The sequence below is a fragment of the Amia ocellicauda genome, chromosome 9 (genome assembly GCF_036373705.1).
Source record: "Amia ocellicauda isolate fAmiCal2 chromosome 9, fAmiCal2.hap1, whole genome shotgun sequence".
In the NCBI taxonomy this organism is placed as follows: Eukaryota; Metazoa; Chordata; class Actinopteri; order Amiiformes; family Amiidae; genus Amia; species Amia ocellicauda.
The window spans coordinates 20,890,972-20,914,254 of NC_089858.1; the positions used below are offsets into that span (position 1 = coordinate 20,890,972).

The 23,283-nt window shown below is 39.9% G+C and overlaps 1 protein-coding gene across 1 annotated transcript; it reads right to left on the bottom strand.

Annotated features, from left to right (window-relative positions):
* Window positions 1–914: 914 nt before the first annotated feature.
* neto2a (neuropilin (NRP) and tolloid (TLL)-like 2a) lies at window positions 915–22,701 on the bottom strand. The gene is made up of 9 exons (XM_066713705.1): window positions 22,152–22,701; window positions 14,150–14,212; window positions 13,585–13,725; window positions 8,563–8,811; window positions 7,909–7,953; window positions 7,691–7,818; window positions 6,693–6,921; window positions 3,864–3,977; window positions 915–2,022 (listed from the first exon to the last, which is right to left on the bottom strand). The coding sequence occupies exons 1-9, from the start codon at window positions 22,159–22,161 to the stop codon at window positions 1,436–1,438; spliced, it is 1,566 nt and encodes a 521-aa protein (XP_066569802.1). The 5' UTR covers window positions 22,162–22,701; the 3' UTR covers window positions 915–1,435.
* Window positions 22,702–23,283: the final 582 nt, after the last annotated feature.

Below are 23,283 nucleotides of genomic sequence, written 5' to 3' on the forward strand. Positions count from 1 at the left end.
CTAGATAACTGGGATGCTTCAACATATAGCCACCTATAAAATAGAAATTCAATTTCTGAAAAATAAGAGATATAAAAAATATCATTAACTTTCTTAGAATTACTTTTTACCCCTCTTATAGAATTGTGCCCTCTAGAAAGTCTATGAATATTATTAGAAATCTCAATTTTCATCCCTCTTCTCCTACCATTCTTTTAAAACACTCCACATACCCTCCTCTAACAGGAAAGACCAGCCTCACAGATACCTAATAAATAATGACAGTTTGGAGCAGGATAATGGAACCTGGCTGTCAGTAAGTGACATATCTGCGTTTACATTTTATGTAACAGCTCCCCACTGCACACAATAATGGTATAATAACATTTAATTCAATTATAGTTTAGCTAAAAGGAAATCAGCTCATTCCGTGAAACAATTACATTTTTATTTTATGCTTTGTTTCAGCTTTTATGTTGGAAAAGCAACTTGCCTTAATAGGATATTTTGTGAACTTGTTTAATATCCATGTGTGCATGTTTATAAGTGTTTCAGTGATGGGGAGGAGGGGGGAAAGGGGATGTGCTTCCAAAAACACTTAAAATTAAATACAAGGAGCAAAATATTCCCTTCGTAAGAGTCACACACTCAGAATCTATTACGAAGACTTCTGCTCTCATTAAAGCATGCAAATATCGTCAATACATTCTGTAATCTCTCTGCATCAGGGGAGCATGGCTTTAGTGATTTTGTTCTCCGGTGTACTTTGTAACCTTATTGGAAAAATCAGTTACACATTGGAACCAATTTAACATCATGCCAGGTCTTAAGCAGTTAAATATTCAATTATATTGACACAATGTGGAGGACTGTGCCCTTGCAGAGAGTTGTTTTCCAATGTACATTTAATAAACTCACAAAGGGAGACTGGCAGGTACATTAGGATATTTTTTAATCAAAACAAAAACACTGTACCAAAAGAAAGAAAAATAATGATCCTCTCCATGTCTAATGAGCTGCTTTAAACACCCTCCCAGCATAAGGTCCCAAGAGGTTCTTTGTAGCATACAGATTAATTATAACAGCAGCCGTATTTACATTATGATCATACATGATTATTCAATTCTTCATTAAATTATCTAATGCAAAAGTCATCAAGTAAAAGCCAAGCAACAACATGAGACAGACAAAACCATTTTTTGTTTGCTTGTTTGGAGAAGAAATGAAAATGAAACATCCTTACAAACAGATGAGAAATAATTATAATACTGCAGCCATCTATTTAAAAAAAAAAGAAATGGTGCTTTTGAATCGAAAAAGTCTGTCTTTGCCGACCTTTTCAGGCTAGAGTTTAGGCTGGTTCTGCACATCACATTTTAAATTTTTCTTCATGTGTGTGGAAATATAATAATTAAATAAAGAGACAGAGGTATTGATCTCCTCAAGAGATTTCTTTTCAAAAGTCGATAGACATTGAGCGCTGTACCGCATCGTTATTCCTGCTGCCCCGCACGTAGATTTCACAGGGAATCTCCTCCATCACCCTGTCCTCTATGACTTGCTCAGCACACTCGTGAGTCTGTTTGTAGCCGTAGCAGCTCTTCTTGAAGGTACTGTTGAAGGTCTTCATGGGCTGGGGCTGGGAGAAGTCGTTGCGGTAGGGAAGCTCCATGGAGCTGAGGTTGGTGCGACTCTGCTTGATGCTGGAGGGCTGGGAGCCACAGTGATGGTCGTGGATGCAGCGCGAGGCAGTGGAAGACCTCCTCATCTTGTGGTAGTTCTCCAGCTCCTCTGAGAGGTCCGCCAGATCGGAGGAAATCTCTTTGTCCCTTAGGGAGAAGAGTTCGTAATGCAGTGGGTCGAACACCTCCTGGAAGCCCGCTTTGTTAAACATGGGCTTTCTGGCCACTAACTTCTTGCGAGGCTGCTTCAGCTGCACCAAGATGGAAACGATCAGGAGCACCAGGACAATGCCAGTTGACACCCCGATGATCATGCCATGTGTTTTTGTTATCTGGTGGAAGAAGGTACTGGATTTCTTCTCTAAAGAGAGAGCAACAACAAAACAATGGTAATACTATCATTCAAATGTAGTTTAAACTGCTTGAGTGGAAATAAGGGTGACTCCAGTTAATTGAATGACTTTATTAAAAACATTGCTTGGTAAATGGCAAATGATTTATTGAATTCTCAGGATACACCAATTACAGAAAACATAAATACAGATTAACCCGGAGCCCTCCTCTCACATGACTTGAAGAACGGAACCAAGGATGTGAGTTGGAGAAGCCTTTTTGTATCTTCAGATAGACAATAGGTTACAGTCTTCGGAAGTCTCATTAAAATACAGTTGTACAAAATAGTTTACCACATGCATAATAATTAACATGGACCAAAAGACAGTAGTTGTTTGAAGTAACCTACAGAAAAAGATGCATTAAGACCGAATAATTAAAATAGCCCCCCAAAAGGATATATAAAAAAATGTAATTAACTTAAGGAAACCATTAGTAATATAAATAAAATAATACAAGTAAATGTTCCCAGTATAGATAACTAGTGTTTCAATATACAAGTGTCCCTGGATGTGAATTAAATGGATCTATATATATACACTCACCTAAAGGATTATTAGGAACACCATACTAATACTGTGTTTGACCCCCTTTCACCTTCAGAACTGCCTTAATTCTACGTGGCATTGATTCAACAAGGTGCTGAAAGCATTCTTTAGAAATGTTGGCCCATATTGATAGGATAGCATCTTGCAGTTGATGGAGATTTGTGGGATGCACATCCAGGGCACGAAGCTCCCGTTCCACCACATCCCAAAGATGCTGTATTGGGTTGAGATCTGGTGACTGTGGGGGCCAGTTTAGTACAGTGAACTCATTGTCATGTTCAAGAAACCAATTTGAAATGATTCGACCTTTGTGACATGGTGCATTATCCTGCTGGAAGTAGCCATCAGAGGATGGGTACATGGTGGTCATAAAGGGATGGACATGGTCAGAAACAATGCTCAGGTAGGCCGTGGCATTTAAACGATGCCCAATTGGCACTAAGGGGCCTGAAGTGTGCCAAGAAAACATCCCCCACACCATTACACCACCACCACCAGCCTGCACAGTGGTAACAAGGCATGATGGATCCATGTTCTCATTCTGTTTACGCCAAATTCTGACTCTACCATCTGAATGTCTCAACAGAAATCGAGACTCATCAGACCAGGCAACATTTTTCCAGTCTTCAACTGTCCAATTTTGGTGAGCTTGTGCAAATTGTAGCCTCTTTTTCCTATTTGTAGTGGAAATGAGTGGTACCCGGTGGGGTCTTCTGCTGTTGTAGCCCATCCGCCTCAAGGTTGTACGTGTTGTGGCTTCACAAATGCTTTGCTGCATACCTCAGTTGTAACGAGTGGTTATTTCAGTCAAAGTTGCTCTTCTATCAGCTTGAATCAGTCGGCCCATTCTCCTCTGACCTCTAGCATCAACAAGGCATTTTCGCCCACAGGACTGCCGCATACTGGATGTTTTTCCCTTTTCACACCATTCTTTGTAAACCCTAGAAATGGTTGTGCGTGAAAATCCCAGTAACTGAGCAGATTGTGAAATACTCAGACCGGCCCGTCTGGCACCAACAACCATGCCACGCTCAAAATTGCTTAAATCACCTTTCTTTCCCATTCAGACATTCAGTTTGGAGTTCAGGAGATTGTCTTGACCAGGACCACACCCCTAAATGCATTGAAGCAACTGCCATGTGATTGGTTGGTTAGATAATTGCATTCATGAGAAATTGAACAGGTGTTCCTAATAATCCTTTAGGTGAGTGTATATATATATATATATATATATATATTAAATAAAGCTGTCAATACTAACCCTTGCATTGGTTTTCATCCCAGGGGTAAACGCAGTTTTGAACTCCATTGCAAACCAGAGAATTATTAATGCACATGTTGCTGTGGCAAAAGAACGTATTGCCAGAACAGGGAGCTGAAAGAGAACAGAGAGAACATAGACATGGCTCAGAAAAAGTTTCCTGAAACACCTTGAGCAATATAATTTTATTTTCATTAGTTTATTTTGTATAGAGATTCTAGGAATTCCCATTGCTTGCACAGAATACATATCAAAATATGATGTAACACAGGGCAGAGCATTCTCAGGAAAAAGCTGGAAGTCTATCAAGCTTGCGTCAAACACTTTGACTCCCGACTAACATCACTCTTAGAATGTGAGACATGAGGCTGGATGAAGGCTGATAATTGAATGAGGCTCAAGTCAGGAAAGAAATTAGTCTTAGTGGTCTGAAGGAAGACCTATGCCTGACACTTTCTCACACCGCAAAATCCCTGAGAAGCAGACAATCTGAACTGTAAGCTTTCCATCAGATTCTAACCACACACAATGGAGCTCAAACTCAAAGTCCATCATCTAGATTGCAGAAAGGTGCAGCTTGACTACATTTCCTTCACCTACAACCTAAAAAGTACTGATATTTGAATGAATGGTTCAACACAGCTCCTGCCTTTGCCCAACAGAGGCTGAGTAGAGCACATTTGATTTGGCAGTATTTCTAAATTACAATTTATCTTAAAAATAATTTTGAAGCACTGAGGACACACTTTACAATAATGGGCACCAGCCCTTAATAAATGAATGTATGAACCCCACAGGAATACACATGAATTCCTCCTGCACTTCCACTGATGTTGATCGCATGTATAAACCCTATCTCCAAACCTAGTCTGTAACCCTAACACTAACCCTGACCCCTAACCTTGTTATACATGTGATCAACAGCAGTACTCAGACCAAGTGCATGCAGTATTCATGAGTTATGCCTGTGCTATTCATACATCAATTCATGAAGAATCGGTGCCCATTATTTTAAAGTGTGACCAAAACATAAAAGGAGTTATATTTCTGTGGAGTGTCTTGACTAATAAGCCAGAGCTCCTTTTTTTCCCCTTATGTCTTTAATTAATGGGAAAAATACATCAGACCGGAAAGTTCTTTGTATTCACTTTGCTAAAGTGACAGTGAATTAGGCAGAAAATACATTTTCCACTGTGCTAAGGTAAATTTTCAGGGTAAAAGAACAAAACAGACAGGACTGTTTTGATTTAACACATAGTTACCTCCAATGATTTCAAGGTAAATCTAAACATTGTTCAATTCTATCAAAAAAGCGTGCCCTAAAGCCCACTGAAACATTTAGAAAGCCCCCTGTGAGATTAGTATTGCCAAAGGTCTCAAGGCAAGCAAGACTGCGGTGGCAAGAAATGTGAAGAGGAATGTTCAGGTTGTGTAAATGAAGCAATGTGAGGCTAGTGGTGTAGCAGGGGGCCCTATTATCTCAGAGGCTGAGAATAGTCATTAACTCAACATGGCATTATGGGATATAGTTTACACAGCGGTCAGCTTTCCTGTATCTTCATACACGTTTTCTTAGTCTTTATTAATCACCAAGAACAAGAGCCGAGAGTCTTAACTAATCTCTGGGAAGCTTTTATATTAGGAAAGCAGTGATGGATTCTGTATCATTTCCAAAATTTCAAGTTGCATTTGGGGATTGGGCTGTGTTTCTGCTGTTGTTTATTTATGCATTCTTTTGATGTATGCTGTGGAGCACTGCATCCCTTACCTTTTCTTTCTTTCATGTGGTTAGTTGTGAATTGTGGTTGAACAGCAAATGCAATTCATACTGTTTGAAATACTACAGCGGAAATGCCTATAATGCTGCCTGTGTGAGTCAACACCCATCCCTTACTTGTGGATTACCTCCAACTCTTTGTCCCATGTGATACAGAATGAACATTTAATTTTACATTTAAAATCAGATAACTCTGAAGCTCTAATTTAGTTTCTTGCCTACAACAGGTAATGCTACATCTTTCATTAGAAATAATGCCAGTTATGATGAAAAAGTGTTATCCACACAGGAAGCATAATAAGCACTTGTTATCTATTTACTGCGTAATTCAACACAGGGAAAGAGAAAAATAATTGGCTTTTCAATGCCATTCATGTATACATAAATGCTGTAATTAGCTTTCTATTTTATAATGACAACTGGATGGTGGTATAAGACACCCTAAGACAAAAGAAAAAGAAATGAGTCCAAGCTAAAGACACACAAAAATACTGTCTGGCTTCTAGACATTGTATTATGCAACAGTATTAACCTGCATTTGAATATATTGTCCATGTGTCCCTGTTAGCTAACATAACTACAAAATAATGTATTAATAATAAAGCTCAAATTTAATTATTAAACCAATAAAGAAATCATCTCCGCCAGCAGCACAGAATTAATAAAGAAGCTGGAAAGCAAAACAGCATATTTTTGAAAGAACAATGACCCTAAAGATTTAAATATTTTTAATTCACTAACAGCATACTCCAAGTGTATGACTGAAATAGTTTAATTTAGTAGGTTCAACCGTCCCAAGTGTATGTAACCTAGTTCCTGAAGATATGCAGCAGGTGATACAGATTTCAATCTCAAGACTTATTCTTAATGAAGGTGTCCTAGTTCACTTTTGTACTGCTTCTCAAAACATGCATGAGCCCTTTTTGAAACTGGATACATGTTTCAGAAAATAATTCACTTTTCTGTTGTCTACCAATGGGTAACATTGCAGTAATGTATGGATAAATGCTGACAAACAACAAAACAGTTTCTGGGAAAGAAAAACTTCTTACGGTCGACGAAGGAGGTAAAAAGCATACGGAAACGACTGAGGCGGCTGTTCCTGTCTGCCCACATCCTCACTACACCAATGCCAGTCTCCAGCATTACATCATTTGCCACTGTGCTGCAGAATTTGGCCTTCAGGTTTTCTATGGCACTGCTTCCATCATACACGGCAACAAAATTCTTGTTACACTCATTGGAGTATTCCATTTGGTACTCAAGGAACCGGAGATATATCTGCAAGGAAAATACCGGAGTTTAAGATGGAACTATGCCTTTTAAAATGGATTAGGTTTAATTTAAAACAGTTCACCTCATTGATTTCAGACAAGTGACAGTCAGTTTAACCTATTGGAATCTTTACAGATTCACTCTCTTTCTGCTATTCTTTCTCTCACATGCACCAATACATATATAAACACACACACATATATATAAACATATAATGAAATGGTGGAGCACAAAAAACAGAAAATACATGATGAAATTGCTGCATAGCTGTGCTGTTCAGAAAGTGCAAAGAAGCAGCTGGGTATGGAGAACCTCCTTTGCTACATTGTTTGTCACACAAAGAATAATAATCTTTATGATTGTATACTGTAGTAGGTTTGTGGCAAACATAGCGATGCAAATGATAATTATTCTAACTATTGTAACTATATTGTAATCCCTCACCCTACCATGATTCAAGAGCTCCACAAAAAAATGAGAACTGGGGGAAAAAGTTCTATATCGACACATTATTAAAAATATAATCTGCAGTTTTGAAGTATGAATTAATCATGCTTCTTGTCATGTCCGGGCAAGGTTGTTCTTTGATTGTTCCTGGAATTGCTGACTCTGCTTTTAAGCAATGTATGGTTGCTCTGCCATTATTTCACCTGAACTGGCTGCATAAAATTCATCCCTGCTGTCCAAGGTCCTTCAGTGGTCTATAACACGGATTCTGTCATGTGTACTATCGTGCTTTAAAACTATATCCACTCGGCTGTGGCTCTCTACATACCTTAGATTTAGGAGGGGCCCGTACCGTCCAGATACAGTCGACATCCTGGCCGGGCTTGATTTTCTCATCCTGCTCAACTTGACTGGAGCGAATGATTCCATCAGCACCCGAGAGCTCAAACTGGCAGTCTAGGGAAACAGACAGCCCCAAGTCAGTGCCAGAATAAAGAAGGCCTTAAAATTTAATGAAACAAAACACTAAAATATTGAAGACCTGACCTGGAATGGGATTTAAAATTCCTCCCACATAATGGAAACCTGGATCTGTAGTGAAGGAAAGATATAAACAAAGGTGTGTGTAAAAACAAATGTCAATATATAAAAGTAAAGTAAACTCAAACATTTCTGTAGGTTTAAGATCTATAGGTACAGATAGATCATAAGCTGGCTTTATGAATGCTGTAGTTATAAAAAAAATAAAGATGTGTTTTTATGTATGTGTGTGTGGGGGGGAGGGGGGTTAAATATAATACAGTCAATACAGCATACAAGAAATAAAAGGGCACTATAATTATTTTAGAAACTATGATAGAGCACTACAGAAATATTATAATTATAGAATGTGCATAACTGTCATTCATTCAACACCCCCAAGGAAACCTTTCTTGCATAAGAAGAACAATATCAACATAAAAAAACACTTAGGCACATAAGAAAGTACATCGTGAAGAAACAACAGAAAATGGCAAAACTGAGAAAAAAAATATCTATCATAAAGAGTGACAGTCGGGCTAATTTCAAAATATCTTTCTGAGACCTAAGCATGTGCCAAGATCCAGTCGAGTTTGCTGCAAGCGAACAGTTGCCATGTGAATTGAGCCAGCTGTCCAACAAAGTAAATGTCAACAGCAGAGTGTGAAGGTGAGCATGTACCTGGGATGAAAGTGTATTTCACCCGGAATCCCAGGCCTTCCAGTTCCTCGTCCGTTGTGAATTTGATCCACATGAACCTGCCTGTTGACCTCACCACACCGGGACTTTTGGGGCCACAGTAGCGGTCTATTAGAGGCGAGAAGCCGAAGGGACCATCCCGAATCTCCAGGTGATCGAAACGACACTGAAAGGAAGGCTCGATGTAATAGGGTTCGTCAAAGGTCAGCTCGATTCTCTGACGCGGAAGGGCTGCATAAAGACACAAATGAATGTTGTTCAGGTTTCTTTTCTGTATGCTTATAAAACAAACAACCACTGCGCCATCACCCACCGGACGGCATATTCACTTTGTGCCTTGCCTCCCAAGGACCTCCTGGCCCTGTCTGCTTGTCTCCCAGGTGCTTAATAACAGGCACACAATGATGTTCTTTGCAGAACAGATGACAGTTTAAAAATAAGTCCAAAAGTGATTTAGCAGCTTTAAAAAGCAGCTAATATTGCCCTTGGTTGACATTATATTTGAATAATGCAGACTCCTAATGTGTCAGGGAAATCTACTCTGTGCTACCCTTTTCCTTCTCACTCCTTATACTTTTACTAATTTTATTTTGTCCTCCATAAAAGTCAAATGGTAGGAGGTAGTTAAGGCCAGGATGACACATTAGGAGCAGATGTTATGAACAGCAAGATGCACCAGTCATTATATAAAAAACACAGAAAACTGCTGAATGTGATACAATACCAAGGTAAAACCTCCCACTGAGAGTAATGATGTACACAAACTCAGGAAAAATGCAAACAGATACTCAAAGAACATTTCTTTTTTTAATGAGAGCCATGAGGGTGCAAGGTAGGAGTAAAGGTCATGTCTGGCCTTCTGTTTCGTAGTTTGGAAGCTCTAATAACCTGTGTGTTGCTGTTGAAGGAAAAAAAATCAATTCCCGAAGGTTTTCCTGCCATAGCTGATAAGACTTACTTTAATACAAACAAAAAAGTGGTGAAATGAATATTGATATAGGCTGATGGTGATGATATATAAACAGGCTCAGCATGAGAGAATTTTATTCACCTAATGAGTCGCCTAGCTCACCCCAGTTTTTCACGTTTACTAGTTTAGTTAAGAGATACATTGATTGTTTACATGGTTACTTGTTTAGCTAAAAATTAGATATATTTTGCACCTGTATTGTAGTAACGGCAGCGACTGTTTGTTAGTTAATTAGCAACTGTCCATAGATTGACACGCAGTTTCTGTAAATCAGAAGCGGTTACATTGTAGGCTGTTATTATTTAGCATTGTTGCGAGCTATTGATCAGTGTAACTGCATGTGTCTGGCACGTTCTTTGTCTGTATTCAGATATAAAGCGGCCATTTATTGTGCTATTAGCAGTCCTGCCTGGGAGGGATTGCCATCCTGACAGCCTTGTGTCAACGCAACACAGGTGTGTACCGTCCTTATTAGCTACAGGTGGAGTATTTAACAGCCCCCTGGACCTCTGTGCCAGCAGCCTCAGTGCCCCCCTTCCGAAGGGCAGGGACTCTAGCTGTGGGACTCCAGCGAGGAGAAGACTGCAAGGAGACGCCGCACAGCAACAGCAGGCAACCATGACAATCTCTCCGATTTCAGTTCTGTTCTCTCCTTCCTCTCAGCATGCCGTTACCTCCCTAATCCTTCTAACCTCATTTCTCTGCCTCTCCTCTCCTCCTCCCTCCACTCTATTCCCCACTCTGGAGGTCTGTGGAACTGCCACTCAGCTTCCAACAAGGCTGACTTCATCTCCGCCTTTGCCTCCGACCAGTCTCTGGATTTCCTCGCTCTCACCTGTCACCTTCTGCTGTAATCTCCGCTCCCCTCCACCCTTGCCTCCACTGCTCTCTCTTACCTTCCATTGACTGTTTTTCCCATCTGTCTTTTAACTGTGCTACCTCCTCTTTGTTCTCCTCCCTCACCTCTTCCCTTGATTCTCTATGTCCTCTCACGTCTTGTCCTGTCTGTCCCTCCCCTCCTCAGCCTTGGATCTCTTCCATTCTCCGCTCGACCCGATCCAGTCTGCGCGCTGCTGAACAGAAGTGGAAGAGGTCCAAACTCCCAGCTGCCCTCAAACTCTAATGCTCTCTACTGTCCACATTCTCCTCCTCACTCTCCTCAGCCAAGAAGTCTTAGTTCCAATCACTCTTTGAATCTACTGTTAACAACATCTCTGCTGATAATTTTGCCTCCTTCTTCTCCTCCAAGATCACAGACATCTGCAAGCTCTTCAACAGTCCCCCCTCCTCTCCCATCAATCAAGCTTCCTTTTCTACATTCTCACCTCTTTCAGACTCTGAAATTTCCTCTCTCCTCCTAGGGCACAAACCCACAACATGTGCCCTGGACCCTCTCCCCACTCACCTCCTCCAAGCAACTGCTCCTGATCTACTCCCCTTCATCTCCTACCTCCTCAACTCCTCACTCCTCTCTGGCTGTTTCTCCTCTGCATTTAACAAGCTGCTGTCATCCCACTCCTCATGAAACCAACCCTTGACCCCACCTCTCCTCAGAACTACGGCCCCGTTTCCCTACTCCCCTTCCTCTCAAAGACCCTCGAGTGTGCTGTCCACCGTCAGCTCTCCACATTTCTCTCCCATCACTCACTTCTTGATCCTCAGCTGTGCTTGGGCGGCCTCCCTCTCCTCAGTCCTCATCCTCCTCGATCTCTCTGCAGCATTTGACACCGTCGATCACTCCATCCTCCTCTCCTGCCTTGCTGACCTTGGAATCTCTGGGACTGCTCTCACCCGGTTCTGCTCCTACCTCAGCGACCAGACCTACCAAGTGACATGGCGAGGTTCCTCATCCACCCCCCAACCTCTCCTCAAGGCTCCGTCCTGGGCCTCCTGTTCTCTCTCTACACTCGATCCCTGGGCCCCCTCATCCCATTTTTATGCAGATGATGCCCAGATCTTCCAGTCTTCCCCTCCTCTGACCCTCTCATCCCCTCTCGCATCTCTTCCTGTTTGTCTGCAATCTCCGCCTGGATGCATTCGCACCACCTCAAGTTCAACCTCTCCAAATCAGATATCCTCTTTTCCTCTCCTTCTGCTGACCTCTCCATCTCAATCCCCTTGGAAACTATGACACTCTCTCCCTCTTCTTCCACTAAGAACCTAGGAGTCACCCTCGATCCTGCGCTCTCCTACACTCAACACAGCACCACGCTGACACGCACCTTTAGATTCTTCCTGAGTAACATACGCCGAATCCGTCCCTTCCTCACCGACTACTCGACTCGGCTGCTTGTCCAGTCACTGGTCCTCTCCCGCCTGGACTACTGCAACTCCTTCCTGGCCGGCCTGCCTGCAACTACTACCCGCTGCTCCAGCTCATCCAGAACTCTGTAGCTTGTCTGGTTTCTCTCTGCCCTGATTCACACATGCTACTCCACTGCTCCGCTCCCTCCACTGGCTCCCGATACCGGCACGCATCCAGTTCAAGACATTGACCCTCAACCTACTGCTGTCTCGAACAGACTGCACTGAGTTACCTGCAGACCCTTGTCTTTCCATACATCTCCTCCAGACCGCTGCGGTCCTCCAGTGCCAGAAGACTAACTCTGCCTCCTCTCCACTCTCCTTCCTCCAGAGCTGCTCCTTCTCATCCCTGGCGCCTAAGTGGTGGAACGACCTTCCCACTGAAGTCAAAACAGCAGAGTCTCTGACCTCCTTCCGGCGATTACTAAAGACGCATCTTTTCAGACTGTACTTGTAATTTAGTCTTTCGTTCTCCTGTAAGATTGCACTTATACAACATTTTGTCATACTATTGCCTTTGCATTAATAGCACTTGTATAGTTTATTTAGCTTTTCCCTATGCTCCCTCTCCCTTAGTTCTTAACTTTGACTTAACATCTTTTCCACGCTTATCATCTTTTACAATCTAGGATGTTAGACCTTATATATTGCTTACTGTATCTCCTATACACTTGTGTAAATTCTAAATTTGTAAAACGTATTATGCCTGAACTGCACTGTATTATTATTGTATTGCTGTATTGCACTGTATTATTGCCCTTTGTATTGCTCTGGTATTTTGTGTCACCCTGGACAAGGGCGTCTGCTAATACATAAATAATAATAATAATAATAATAATAATAATAATAATAATAATAATAATAATAATAATAATATTGGCTCACTAACTTTGACAATAACCCCAAAATGAAGCTGATTTTTGGATGTTGTGAAATTAATAGGTATCCTTTAGAAATAGGTATCACACTGTGGTAAAATAATTGTACATCTTTTGTTTGCATGAAATTGGATTCTAAGTATTAATTTGCTCTTATGAGTCAGCTGGGGATAAAAGGCAATAGTTTTACATGGGACAATGAATGTAATTATTTCACCGCTACAAGCTCAGATACTGAAGTGTTTGACCAATTGATGGATATTCCTCATAGAATAATAACTGATGTGGTCAGTAAGCGACAGAAAGTGTAGAACAAAGGGTCTATGTTTTACAGTTAGTGCTCAAACTTAATTTACATACAACATCTCTTCTCTTTGCTGGTCTTAAGTGAATTTCCCAGAGATGTTTACTCCAGTCTTTATAGCACAAACAAAGAATCACACTAGACCAGAATACTTAAGACCCCTTGTATTACAGCCGTCATTTGCTTAATTAAACAAACTCTGGTGCTAATGCAATTGCTGGAAATTATCTCACCCTCACTGTCTATTCATCCTTTTAATGCTGCCACCCCAGCTCCACCCTACTTCATTTCATATCAAATCTAATCTGGTAAAGAGATCTTCACGATTTTAAGGGATGCAGATGTGGCATGGCTCTCAGTTCTGTGTGGCACATGCTTTTATGCCTGGCAATATCAAACACAAGGCTATGAGTGAAAGCAATATAAAGATATTCACAGTCATTCTTGAACATCTTGTGATTCACACAAATTCATTTAAAGCTTATGACAAAAAGAGGAAGAAGAAACTCATTCTGATCCTGATGGAGTATAATATTGATCAGACATACCTTCCAAGATGTAGACACATTCCTTGTTGGGGGGATAAGTGTTGGGATAGTTTGGGGAGGTGAAGAGCCCTCCGTTGGTGTTTCGATTCCATATGCCGCACTGGGCTGTGGTCTTAAGTTTCGCACCGACATTCTGGACATCTAAACAGACCCGAGGAAAAGAAAAGGCATTTGCATCACATAAAGAAATCAATTCAGTATTAAAGTTTTAAATTTTTTTATTGGAATGTGCTTCACCCTACCTGTTTTTCCATTTAAAATATTGATGGAAACATTTCCAAATGTACAATCACAATCACAAACCTACAGACCTACAATCAAATATTTGAATATTTAAGTCCTTTTCAAATATTCAAATGTTATAAAACAGGCATGTGTTATTCCTAAAACATGAAAAAGTGAATTGGTTAAAATGCAATTTAAATAAAATAATTTAGCTGGAAAAACAGGACACACCCTATACCCTGCTGTCTAACTGTAAAATCTGTATAAAATCTCAAAACATAACAAAACACACATCATACACAAAAAATAATTTATACAACATCAATGACAAGAAACATACCTTTAGTTTTCTGTGCCAATGCAATTCCTTCTTCAATCAGAATGAGAAGAACCAAGACTGTGACTGAAGAGATGAGAAAAAGCGACATTTCAATATGATGCAATTTTATGCATAGTTACCATTTATATGAACATAAACACAGACAATAATAAAGGATATGGTTAAATGGAGTTCCACACAGTGCTCATTCTAAGTAAGGCAAATTGGTGGCAAATGTCTGTAAAGCTGTCCATAATCTTTACGAAACAGATTTTGTTGTTTGTTTGGTTTTATAAACCAGGAACATTGCAAATATTTATATTTATTTTCATTGAAAACTGAAATGTCAAAAAGTTTCTCTTCTGCTTGCCTTTTTTTTAAATTCATGGGCCAGTCTCCAGTAAGTCAGTTTGTTACTAGTTCACTCCAGCTACTAAATAACACATGAAAAAATATTCTTTATTCTTCTATAGTTTCCTGTTGTCTGTCATATTGACTATGCTGTTTGTTATACTGATGTTGACAGATTCTCTAAAGGCATCATGTAAAAGAAGACTCATTCTCAAGAGGTTAAGATCTTGGGAAATTATAAAGTAATTAATTAAAAAGGCACAAGAAAATGAAAAATCAATCAATATGATATAAAGTAAGTTGCCCTGGACAAGGGCGCCTGCTAAGAAAGAAATAATAATAAAATCAAAAGTAAATTAACTATTTTTAATTAATAATTAATTAGACACCTCTTCAGCAGTATTTAGAGTAGCATACATTCATATATTGGAGTCTAGTTTAATAATCCTTTGCTATCTTTAATACTTATATATTTTTTAAACAAACTGACTAATCTGAATAAGAAGAAGAAGAAGAAAAAGAATAATAAGTAACCGATTTTACAATGTATTAATGTCAGATAGACAGCATCATTTCACTGAGATTGTCCATTCCCTTTAAATGGGAATAGCAAGATCCTTGCAAAAGTCCATGTGGGACTTCTACCAAGATTCAAACTTGAATTGGGGTCTCCTGGTCACAAGGCTCAGTGTACACGATGCCTGTGATGTTCAAAGATATGCATTCCTGGGGATCCCCTCCAGTACTTATTAATTCCACTGAAAACAGACTGATCTGTTTCTAAGCAAGATTGCATAACTTCCCCCAATATAACTCAAATGTAACTATTGTTAATGTTTTCTCCCCAAATATAAAAGAACACATTACAGATTATTTAAAAAATACTAATGAAAATGTTTATTTCAGAATACCATATTAGGCTTTAGATGTAGAATACTGTACTACAGAGTGGTAAGCATTGCACAATTAGAAAGCATTGCCCAAGTGAGGAGGGGTTAGTGTTTAACCAATCCATTGCAAGGGAGGAGGGCAGCGGACTGGTAAAGCCTGCCCCGAAGCACCTACTAGTGGGGCTTTGATTTACCAGCTCTGGATAGAGGCCGCGGGGAGCCCTCAACGTCACATCTGGGCTGCGCAGGAGCCAAGACCTCAGTCACGCTCTACTGGGAAGTAAAACAGAGAGGGGAGGGCCAACAGCACTTACTCCCTCAGCCAATGGATTGTTACAATTAACTAAATACAAAGCGGGGGCAACGTGACCAGCTAATTCGCCAGAAGCAGGGCAACACAAGCTCCTGTATATTACAACAAATTAACTATATACAAAGCAGGCATACCTGAATAGCCACTGCTGGACAATAAATGAACAATGTACAGCAACGACCAAGAGACTCAACTGATGCCAAAACCATATTTGTGTGGTGAAGAGGTCTACCTCTGCCCTGCTGAAGTAGTTCCAGGGCAAGGCGGTACAGCCTGGGCAACTGGATACCCCCCTGCCTGTTGATATAAGCAACCACCGCTGTGTTGTCCGTCCTGACTAACACATGACTGACCTGAAGGACTGGCAGAAAGTGTCCAGGAGTCCGAGGAACACTGCTGGAAGTTCCAGCGTGTTGATGTGGAGGGCCTGGAAGGGCTCTGTCCAGCTGCCACGGGCTCTGCGGTTATTGCAGACCGTCCTTGGTTGGAGGCATCTGTACTCATTAACACTCGGTGACAAACCGACCCGAGGGGCACACTGAGGGCTAGGTTTGGAGGGCTCCACCACTAACGGAGAGCAATTGGTGTACAGCAACGTCAGGAAGGCTGCGCTACAACAGCCTTCTGGCTGACCTAACCTGACAGAGTCACCTAATCTCAGTTACGAGGAGGACTAATTGGCCAACTATGTACAATCCATGCCCCCGGCATGGGCTCACCTTACAACACATGAACATGAACAAAGAGAGTCCCAGTTTTACTCAGGTCGCTACACTATATATACGAGTCATGTACACATGTACACATACACACAGACTATATTGTCTTTGTATGATATTTTAATAACATGCTCTGGATTAATGCATCTGTTGTAAACAACAAACAACAGGCCATGGGTTTACAGTCGGCTCATTTGCCCATGCTGTGGGAGAAAAAGCCTGAAAACAAAAGGGAAACCAATGGTGCACAATCAGTGCTGAGTCAAGTATGCAGTAATAATAATAATACTAGTAGTATATTAAAATTACACAGTATATACAGCTCTGGGAACAATTAAGAGACCACTGCAAAAGTTTCTTAAATCAGCATCTCTACATGTATGGCAGCCATTCCATTCCAGTGTCTGTTCATTCTCTTCTACTGAATGAGGTACTGATTAGGTGATCACCTGAACCAAGTCTTATTTAACGAGGAAAAGTATCAAAACCACTGCTGTGGTCATCACTATCCTCTTGCAATAGGACCAGCTGGATGGCAGAAACAGTGCTAGTAGTACCGCAAAAGTAACTGGAATCAAAAAATAACTATTGACCATGCCAAAAGAGTTGAAAAGGAAAGTTTTGAGTGAGGAAAAGAAGGGTTCAATTTTGGCTTTACTGGCAGAGGGATACAGTCCTTAAAATTTCAAAGCCAGCGGTTCATAAGAACAAGGTCAAGCAGCAGACACTGGGGACAACAAAGCTACAGACCGGCAAAGGGTGAAAACGACTCTCCACTGACCGGGATGATCGCCAACTCATTCGAATGTCTCAACGACCGTAGGATGACATCAAGTGACCTACAAAAACAATGGCAAACGGCAGCTGGGGTGAAGTGCACGGCGAGGACAGTTTGAAACCGGCTCCTAGGGGCAGGGCTGAAGTCATGCAAAGCTGGAAAAAGAAGCAAAGAAGAGCTGGAGCTGAAGAGGAATGGAGTAAGGTCATCCTCTCTAATAAGTGCAATTTTCAGCTTTGCCCAACACCTGGTCATCCAATGGATAGAGGGAGACCTGGAGAGGCCTACAAGTCACAGTGTCTTGCACCCACTGTGAAATTTGGTGGAGGATCTTGGGGTGCTTCAGGAAGGCTAGAATCGAGCAGACCACCACCACCACCACCACCAGATCAAGACCCTGTCATGGCCAGTCCAATCTCCAGACCTGAACTGCATTGAAAGCCTTTGGAATGTGATCAAGAGGAAGATGGATTGTCACAAGCCATCAAACAAAGCCGAGCTGCTTGAATTTCTGTGCCAGGAGTGGCATAAAGTCACACAACATCAATGTGAAAGACTGGTGGAGAGCATGCCAAGACGCATGAAAGCTGTGATTGAAAATCAGGGTTATTCCAGCAAATATTGATTCCTTAACTCTTCCTAAGTTAAAACATTAGTATTGTGTCTTTTAAAAATGAACAGCAAATTATTTTCTTTGCATTATTCGAGGTCTGTATCTTTTTTGTAATTTTGACCAGTTGTCATTTTCTGCAAATAAATGCTCTAAATGACAATATTTTTTTGGAATGTGTAAGAAATGTTGTCAGTAGTTTATAGAATAAAACAAAAATGTTAATTTTACCCAAACGCATACCTATAAATAGTAAACCCAGAGAAACTGATCATTTTGCAGTGGTCTCTTAATTTTTTCCAGAGCTGTACATATATATAATTGTAGCAATTTGGTCGATAGTATATATATATATATATATCACATTATATACAAACAGGAAGCTGGAAGGGGCTGTTTGAGTGACACACACAGCTTATCAGCAGCTTGGATAGAAAAATGTTTCAATGAGGTTCTTTTGGAAACTGGCGTAACCTCTCCCTCTTTGGGCAATGCTTTTGACCTGTAAGATAACATGCAGTTCCACCATGTGATCGCCACAAGATGATTTCAGGCTTCCAAATTAACTGAAGGAGTACACCAGTGCATCTATTGCGTAATTATACAGTTCAGGTGTGGGAATGTTATATGTTTGGAAGGTGGGTTGCTATTGTGTAACAACTTTCAAACAAATGATGGCTTTAGAGAAACAAAATGAATATAGTTTTGATTAAAAACAATTGAAAAAAATTTCATTAGGCAGTGCAGTGAGTAGTTTTCCCTGGCTTCTCTATACTGTACATTAGAGTGATAATACATATCTAAATCAAAATCAAAACTCAATTCAAAAGCACTGACCATCTATGTTTCAAGGAAAAGCAAAACACAGGAAATGGAGACTATTCCCAAATCCTGTGGGCTAATCATGAGCAGCTAAGAATCAAATTCATTCACTTGATTATGATAACACCGGGACAAATGGGATTAGGTTTGAAGGCCTGTGATATCCTAATGAGAAACAGGCAGCAGCCATACTGTATTGTACATCATCACTCTAACACTATGCAACCTCTCTGCAAATTTCAAGCTGAAACACTGTTTTTACTAGATAAGCCACAGCATTGTTGACTCACCCAGCCGGGCTTTTGCATAGTCATTACATTGTTCACATCACACCTAACAGTAAAGGACAGCATAATAAACACACACAGTAAACACTGCCTGTACATATCATCATGCAAGGTAAGAAAGGGGTGGTGTGTGAGCCTACAACAATATTCAAGGGGAACACACATGTATGTATGTATGTATTTGTCAAGCTACATGTATTTCCTATTTCTAAACAGTGCACAAACCATGCTTCTATTGGAAAAGAGATATAAAACCTTCATTTAGCATTTATTTATATTATTACAATATATTAAACAAAAAAATGATGGGCCCTAAACAGACTTACATGGAAAAGGGCATTGATCGGAAGCACATCCCATTTCTGAGTAATATTTACTGCTGCTGAAAAGCACTGAGTAAAATCAACAACAAATGCTGAGAATAATTGATCCCAATAGTTGTTGTATATTCAGTATATCACCACACACATATGCAGTTTGATATCTCTGGAGTTTCCAACATTTTCACATCCCGTCTTAACATAACTGGGATCTCTTTACACTTCAACAAACTCTGAAAAACTATATAGTATAAGTATATAGTTCAATTAACAATTCTTGTTAAAGTAAATGTTAAAATAAATTGAAAAAATACTTTTACAGCTGAATAGCATTTTTTTTTTTCAAATTAAAGGTGGGGATAATACTGCAGCTGCAATTGTGCACGTATCTTTTCTACAATTAGATTTGCAGTTTTAGTGATACTATTAAATCGGGAGCAAAACTTTAATTACAGTAAGATACCTTGATAATAATTCTATATCACAAAAACAGTTTCCCCATATTATCAAAATTAATCCAACAAGCAAACATAAACAAACCTATGGAAAAGTTATCCTAAATGAAGCTCACTTGTGTGTTGAGAAACAGGCTGATGAATCTAATCTGTGCTAAGGTACCCATATAGTACCTACAATGTTTTCCACTTCCTTACAAATCATTACAATTTAAGGGAAATAAAATAAAAGATATTTCATTCATTAAACAAAGACAACAAATCTCCTTATACAAACATAAATGACTAAAGAAATAGTTCAAGGCGAGTGTGGTAAGTCTATTATTACTTCCAGCATTATTGGTTTACAGTTGAAGCTATAACTATAGCCAACAAAACATGAGTATGGCATTAATGTGCATGTAATTCATTATTCAAAAACAATTACCAATATATTAGAATATGCACCTAGAAACAAATGCATCCAGACTTTCTTTTCTGATTTTACTTTTCATGCCATGTATTATCATTGTTTAGCATTCCACACCTCTGAGACATTTGAAACTTGTTGTTAAGGGGCTTTATGATAAGGGCTATACATTATATTTTAAAAGACTGGTATAATATCAAGTCTACCTTTAATTTAACCACTTTAGACATTGTATATGACTCATAAGAAACAAGCTAAAATATATTATGTTGATTCATCAACCAATGGAATAAAAATAGAAGAAAAAATAAATTGAATGTCTTATCTTCATGACTCAAATGTAGGACCACCGTGTAACTTTGTTTTTGAAATGCGACGATAAAAGATTTTCATGTTTTTATTATTATTTACAACATGCACACCCTTTTATGAAAACGAGAAAGCGGGTGTTTTAAACCCATTACCTCTGAGGTCTCCTATTACAATATGCATAATGTAATTGCAAAAAATTCAAATCAATGTGTATGTGCTGGTTTGCTGTGTACAAGCTTTTCATATCATCACTAGCAGTTTCCCAGGAATACAACATGTAGTTATTGTATTCCTTCAATTTCTGTGCAGACTAAATGGAATATAGAATATAGCAAATTCTCCACAAAATCGGAACCATCTTCCACATCTGTGTATCCACGGTTATGGTATTAAGGTGTGTGTTTCTATTCATGCGAAATGACACATGATCACAACATGCAAGATTATGTGTATTTACTTTCACAAAGAAAAAAAAATCTATTAATATTATTCTTAATATGTCTTAGTAATAGCAATAGCAGTCAGATGATCTACCTTATCCTACAAGTGGGATCCCAATCAGATGTTGCTAATCCTGTTACTGTCCAGTTGAATCGTTATTTAGGATTAATGACACTGGCCCAAGAGAGTGGAAATATCAAATGTCAGCAATTAATTATATTTCCCTCAGACCTAGATAACAGACTGCAGTCAAGATTTAAATTATAAATCTAATGACATTAGAAATGACTACACATCCCCAATCAGTGAAGTGAAAATAACACCACACCACATTGATTGGACTTCTTATAAACACCCACAAGCGAAGCAGGTCCCTGATCTTCACTGTTTATTTTTAAACAAGCTGGTGTGATTACTTTCATGTTTAAAATAATACATGTATCCGACTTTTATTTGCAGTACTTAAAATGGCGCATACGTGATCGGTGACTATACACCTGCAATATGCTGTTCAGTGTAATTGTCATGTGCTATTTTTGTTAGTCTAGAGGAACACAGAGTTGCTATATTGAGTGAATCCATCTGACCAGACGCGCTTTAGGGCTCGGAAAGGGAGCAGCTGTGGCCCGTTTCCCAGATGTGGCCCGCTTCCAGATGTGGAGCGGAGCTGTCCCTTCAGCACCTTCCGCGGAAAGCAAGTCTCAACGAGCTCCATACAGCACGTCAGATCTAAACCTGATTTCCTCTGAAGGGAATCTCAGAATTTAGATTTAGATTATTAGTGAATTCACATCAGGAATACAGACATACACACCAACCAACCACTTACACATTCTCCACTTACACATACTGAGCTCAGTGGATACTTACTTTAATTTGAACACGAAAGAAATACTGAGGTCAGCAATTAAGAGGTAGCCTCGTCAAATCTATTATATTTTAAATAATTTAATTGAATTTCTATCTGAAGCCACCGTGTGTCTCTCCTGCAGATGGCGATGTTATTCTGGTCTTGACTGAGGAACAAAAAGAGGGACAAGACTTGGTTTGGGAATGTGCTTCTTTAGAGCAAAATAACTACTCACCTTTATTAAGAACAAGAATACACCGAGGCTTGTTTTATTCTCAATTCATTCGGATAATCCAATTCTGGGTTTAAAAACGAGTATCATTCGGAGATTAAATAGAGCAGTAGTATAATAGCTTGTGTGGATTTATTAGCCACTATATTTTGCCTGGCCGTCAGTAAACCGCACGTTTCCACCAGAAAACACAAGCGCTGAGATGCCTCTATTGTCGCACTTTACCCAACTCACCTCCGTGCATTTCTTCCCGGATAATTGTGCTCCGATTTCGCTTTCCTTAGTTGTCGGAGGATCCTGGCGTTTCCATCTTGTGAACACCAAGCGCAGAGTCGCTCTCAAACAACCCAAACTTCTTCAGTCGCTTTAATCCCATTGCCCCCAAACAAGGGAGACTAATCGGAACCCCCCCTCAATCGCAAATGTATGCTGTGTAGTGCTTAATCCGATTAAGAGTGCTGGGAGATATTTCCAAAGGCAGTCGTGGCTGTTCACAAGGCAGACCCGGTGTACTCCACAACACAACAGAGCGAAAAGTCCGTGCAAGGAATTGCGAGGAGTTGCTGTGGGGGTCTCCCAGTTGAAATGAAATGTTGGCAATAAATGAAGCTCATTTAAGATCTGGGCGCTGTACGCTTGAATGAGCAGCTTGTACGCATGCACCCCATCTCCAATGAACAAGTCCAACTGCAGGCAGCCTCCCCCTGAACCGAGGGATTGTGCTGTGAAGAAAGGGAGGATAAAAAGCAGGCAACAGTGAGGAGCAGAGTTCAAGCTCCGCGTCATTTTCTCTGAGAGCCTCTCACGGCCTCACATCAGTGAAGGCTTTTCTCTGGTCACGTGTTGTGCGTTTTACTAACCCCCCCACCCCTTTATTGTGGGAGTTATTTTATAAGCATTGATACACGTGTAATTGTAAAGTTGTTTGGTATGTTAAATTGGAGTTTACAAAGTGAAGAGATACTATACTATCAATTTGTTTATATATTGTATGAACATGTAGGCTATTTAGCTTTGGTATGTTAAATACTCAAGGCAATTATCTGTAGATAACGTATTGGATTGTTATACTGTCTAATTTTAATATTTAACTGTGGTCCATGCACGTATTTTAAATAGATTTAGATTTTATTTCATTCTGGAGTGAGCCCTGATATTGTTGTACAACCCCCACAAAGTCTATCCTGAAGGTGACCGCTTCTTCCTTTTTTCCATTTCATTTCAGTCACCTCTTAAGATGCCATAGTACATAGCACAGTTTGTACCGACATTAAACTACACCAAAGTGAATAATCTAAACTACAGCACCTCCATCCATTCCTTATAAAGTAACACTTATCCTGCACTCCATCTCCTGCCACAGCGT

Excerpts from the sequence above, each read along its gene's own strand:
- neto2a (XM_066713705.1), bottom strand. Across the intron at positions 7,954-8,562 it reads GAAATACACTTTCATCCCAG|ATCCAGGTTTCCATTATGTG; the intron begins GTACATGCTCAC and ends CCTTCACTACAG. Across the intron at positions 2,023-3,863 it reads GGATGAAAACCAATGCAAGG|AGAAGAAATCCAGTACCTTC; the intron begins GTTAGTATTGAC and ends CTCTCTCTTTAG.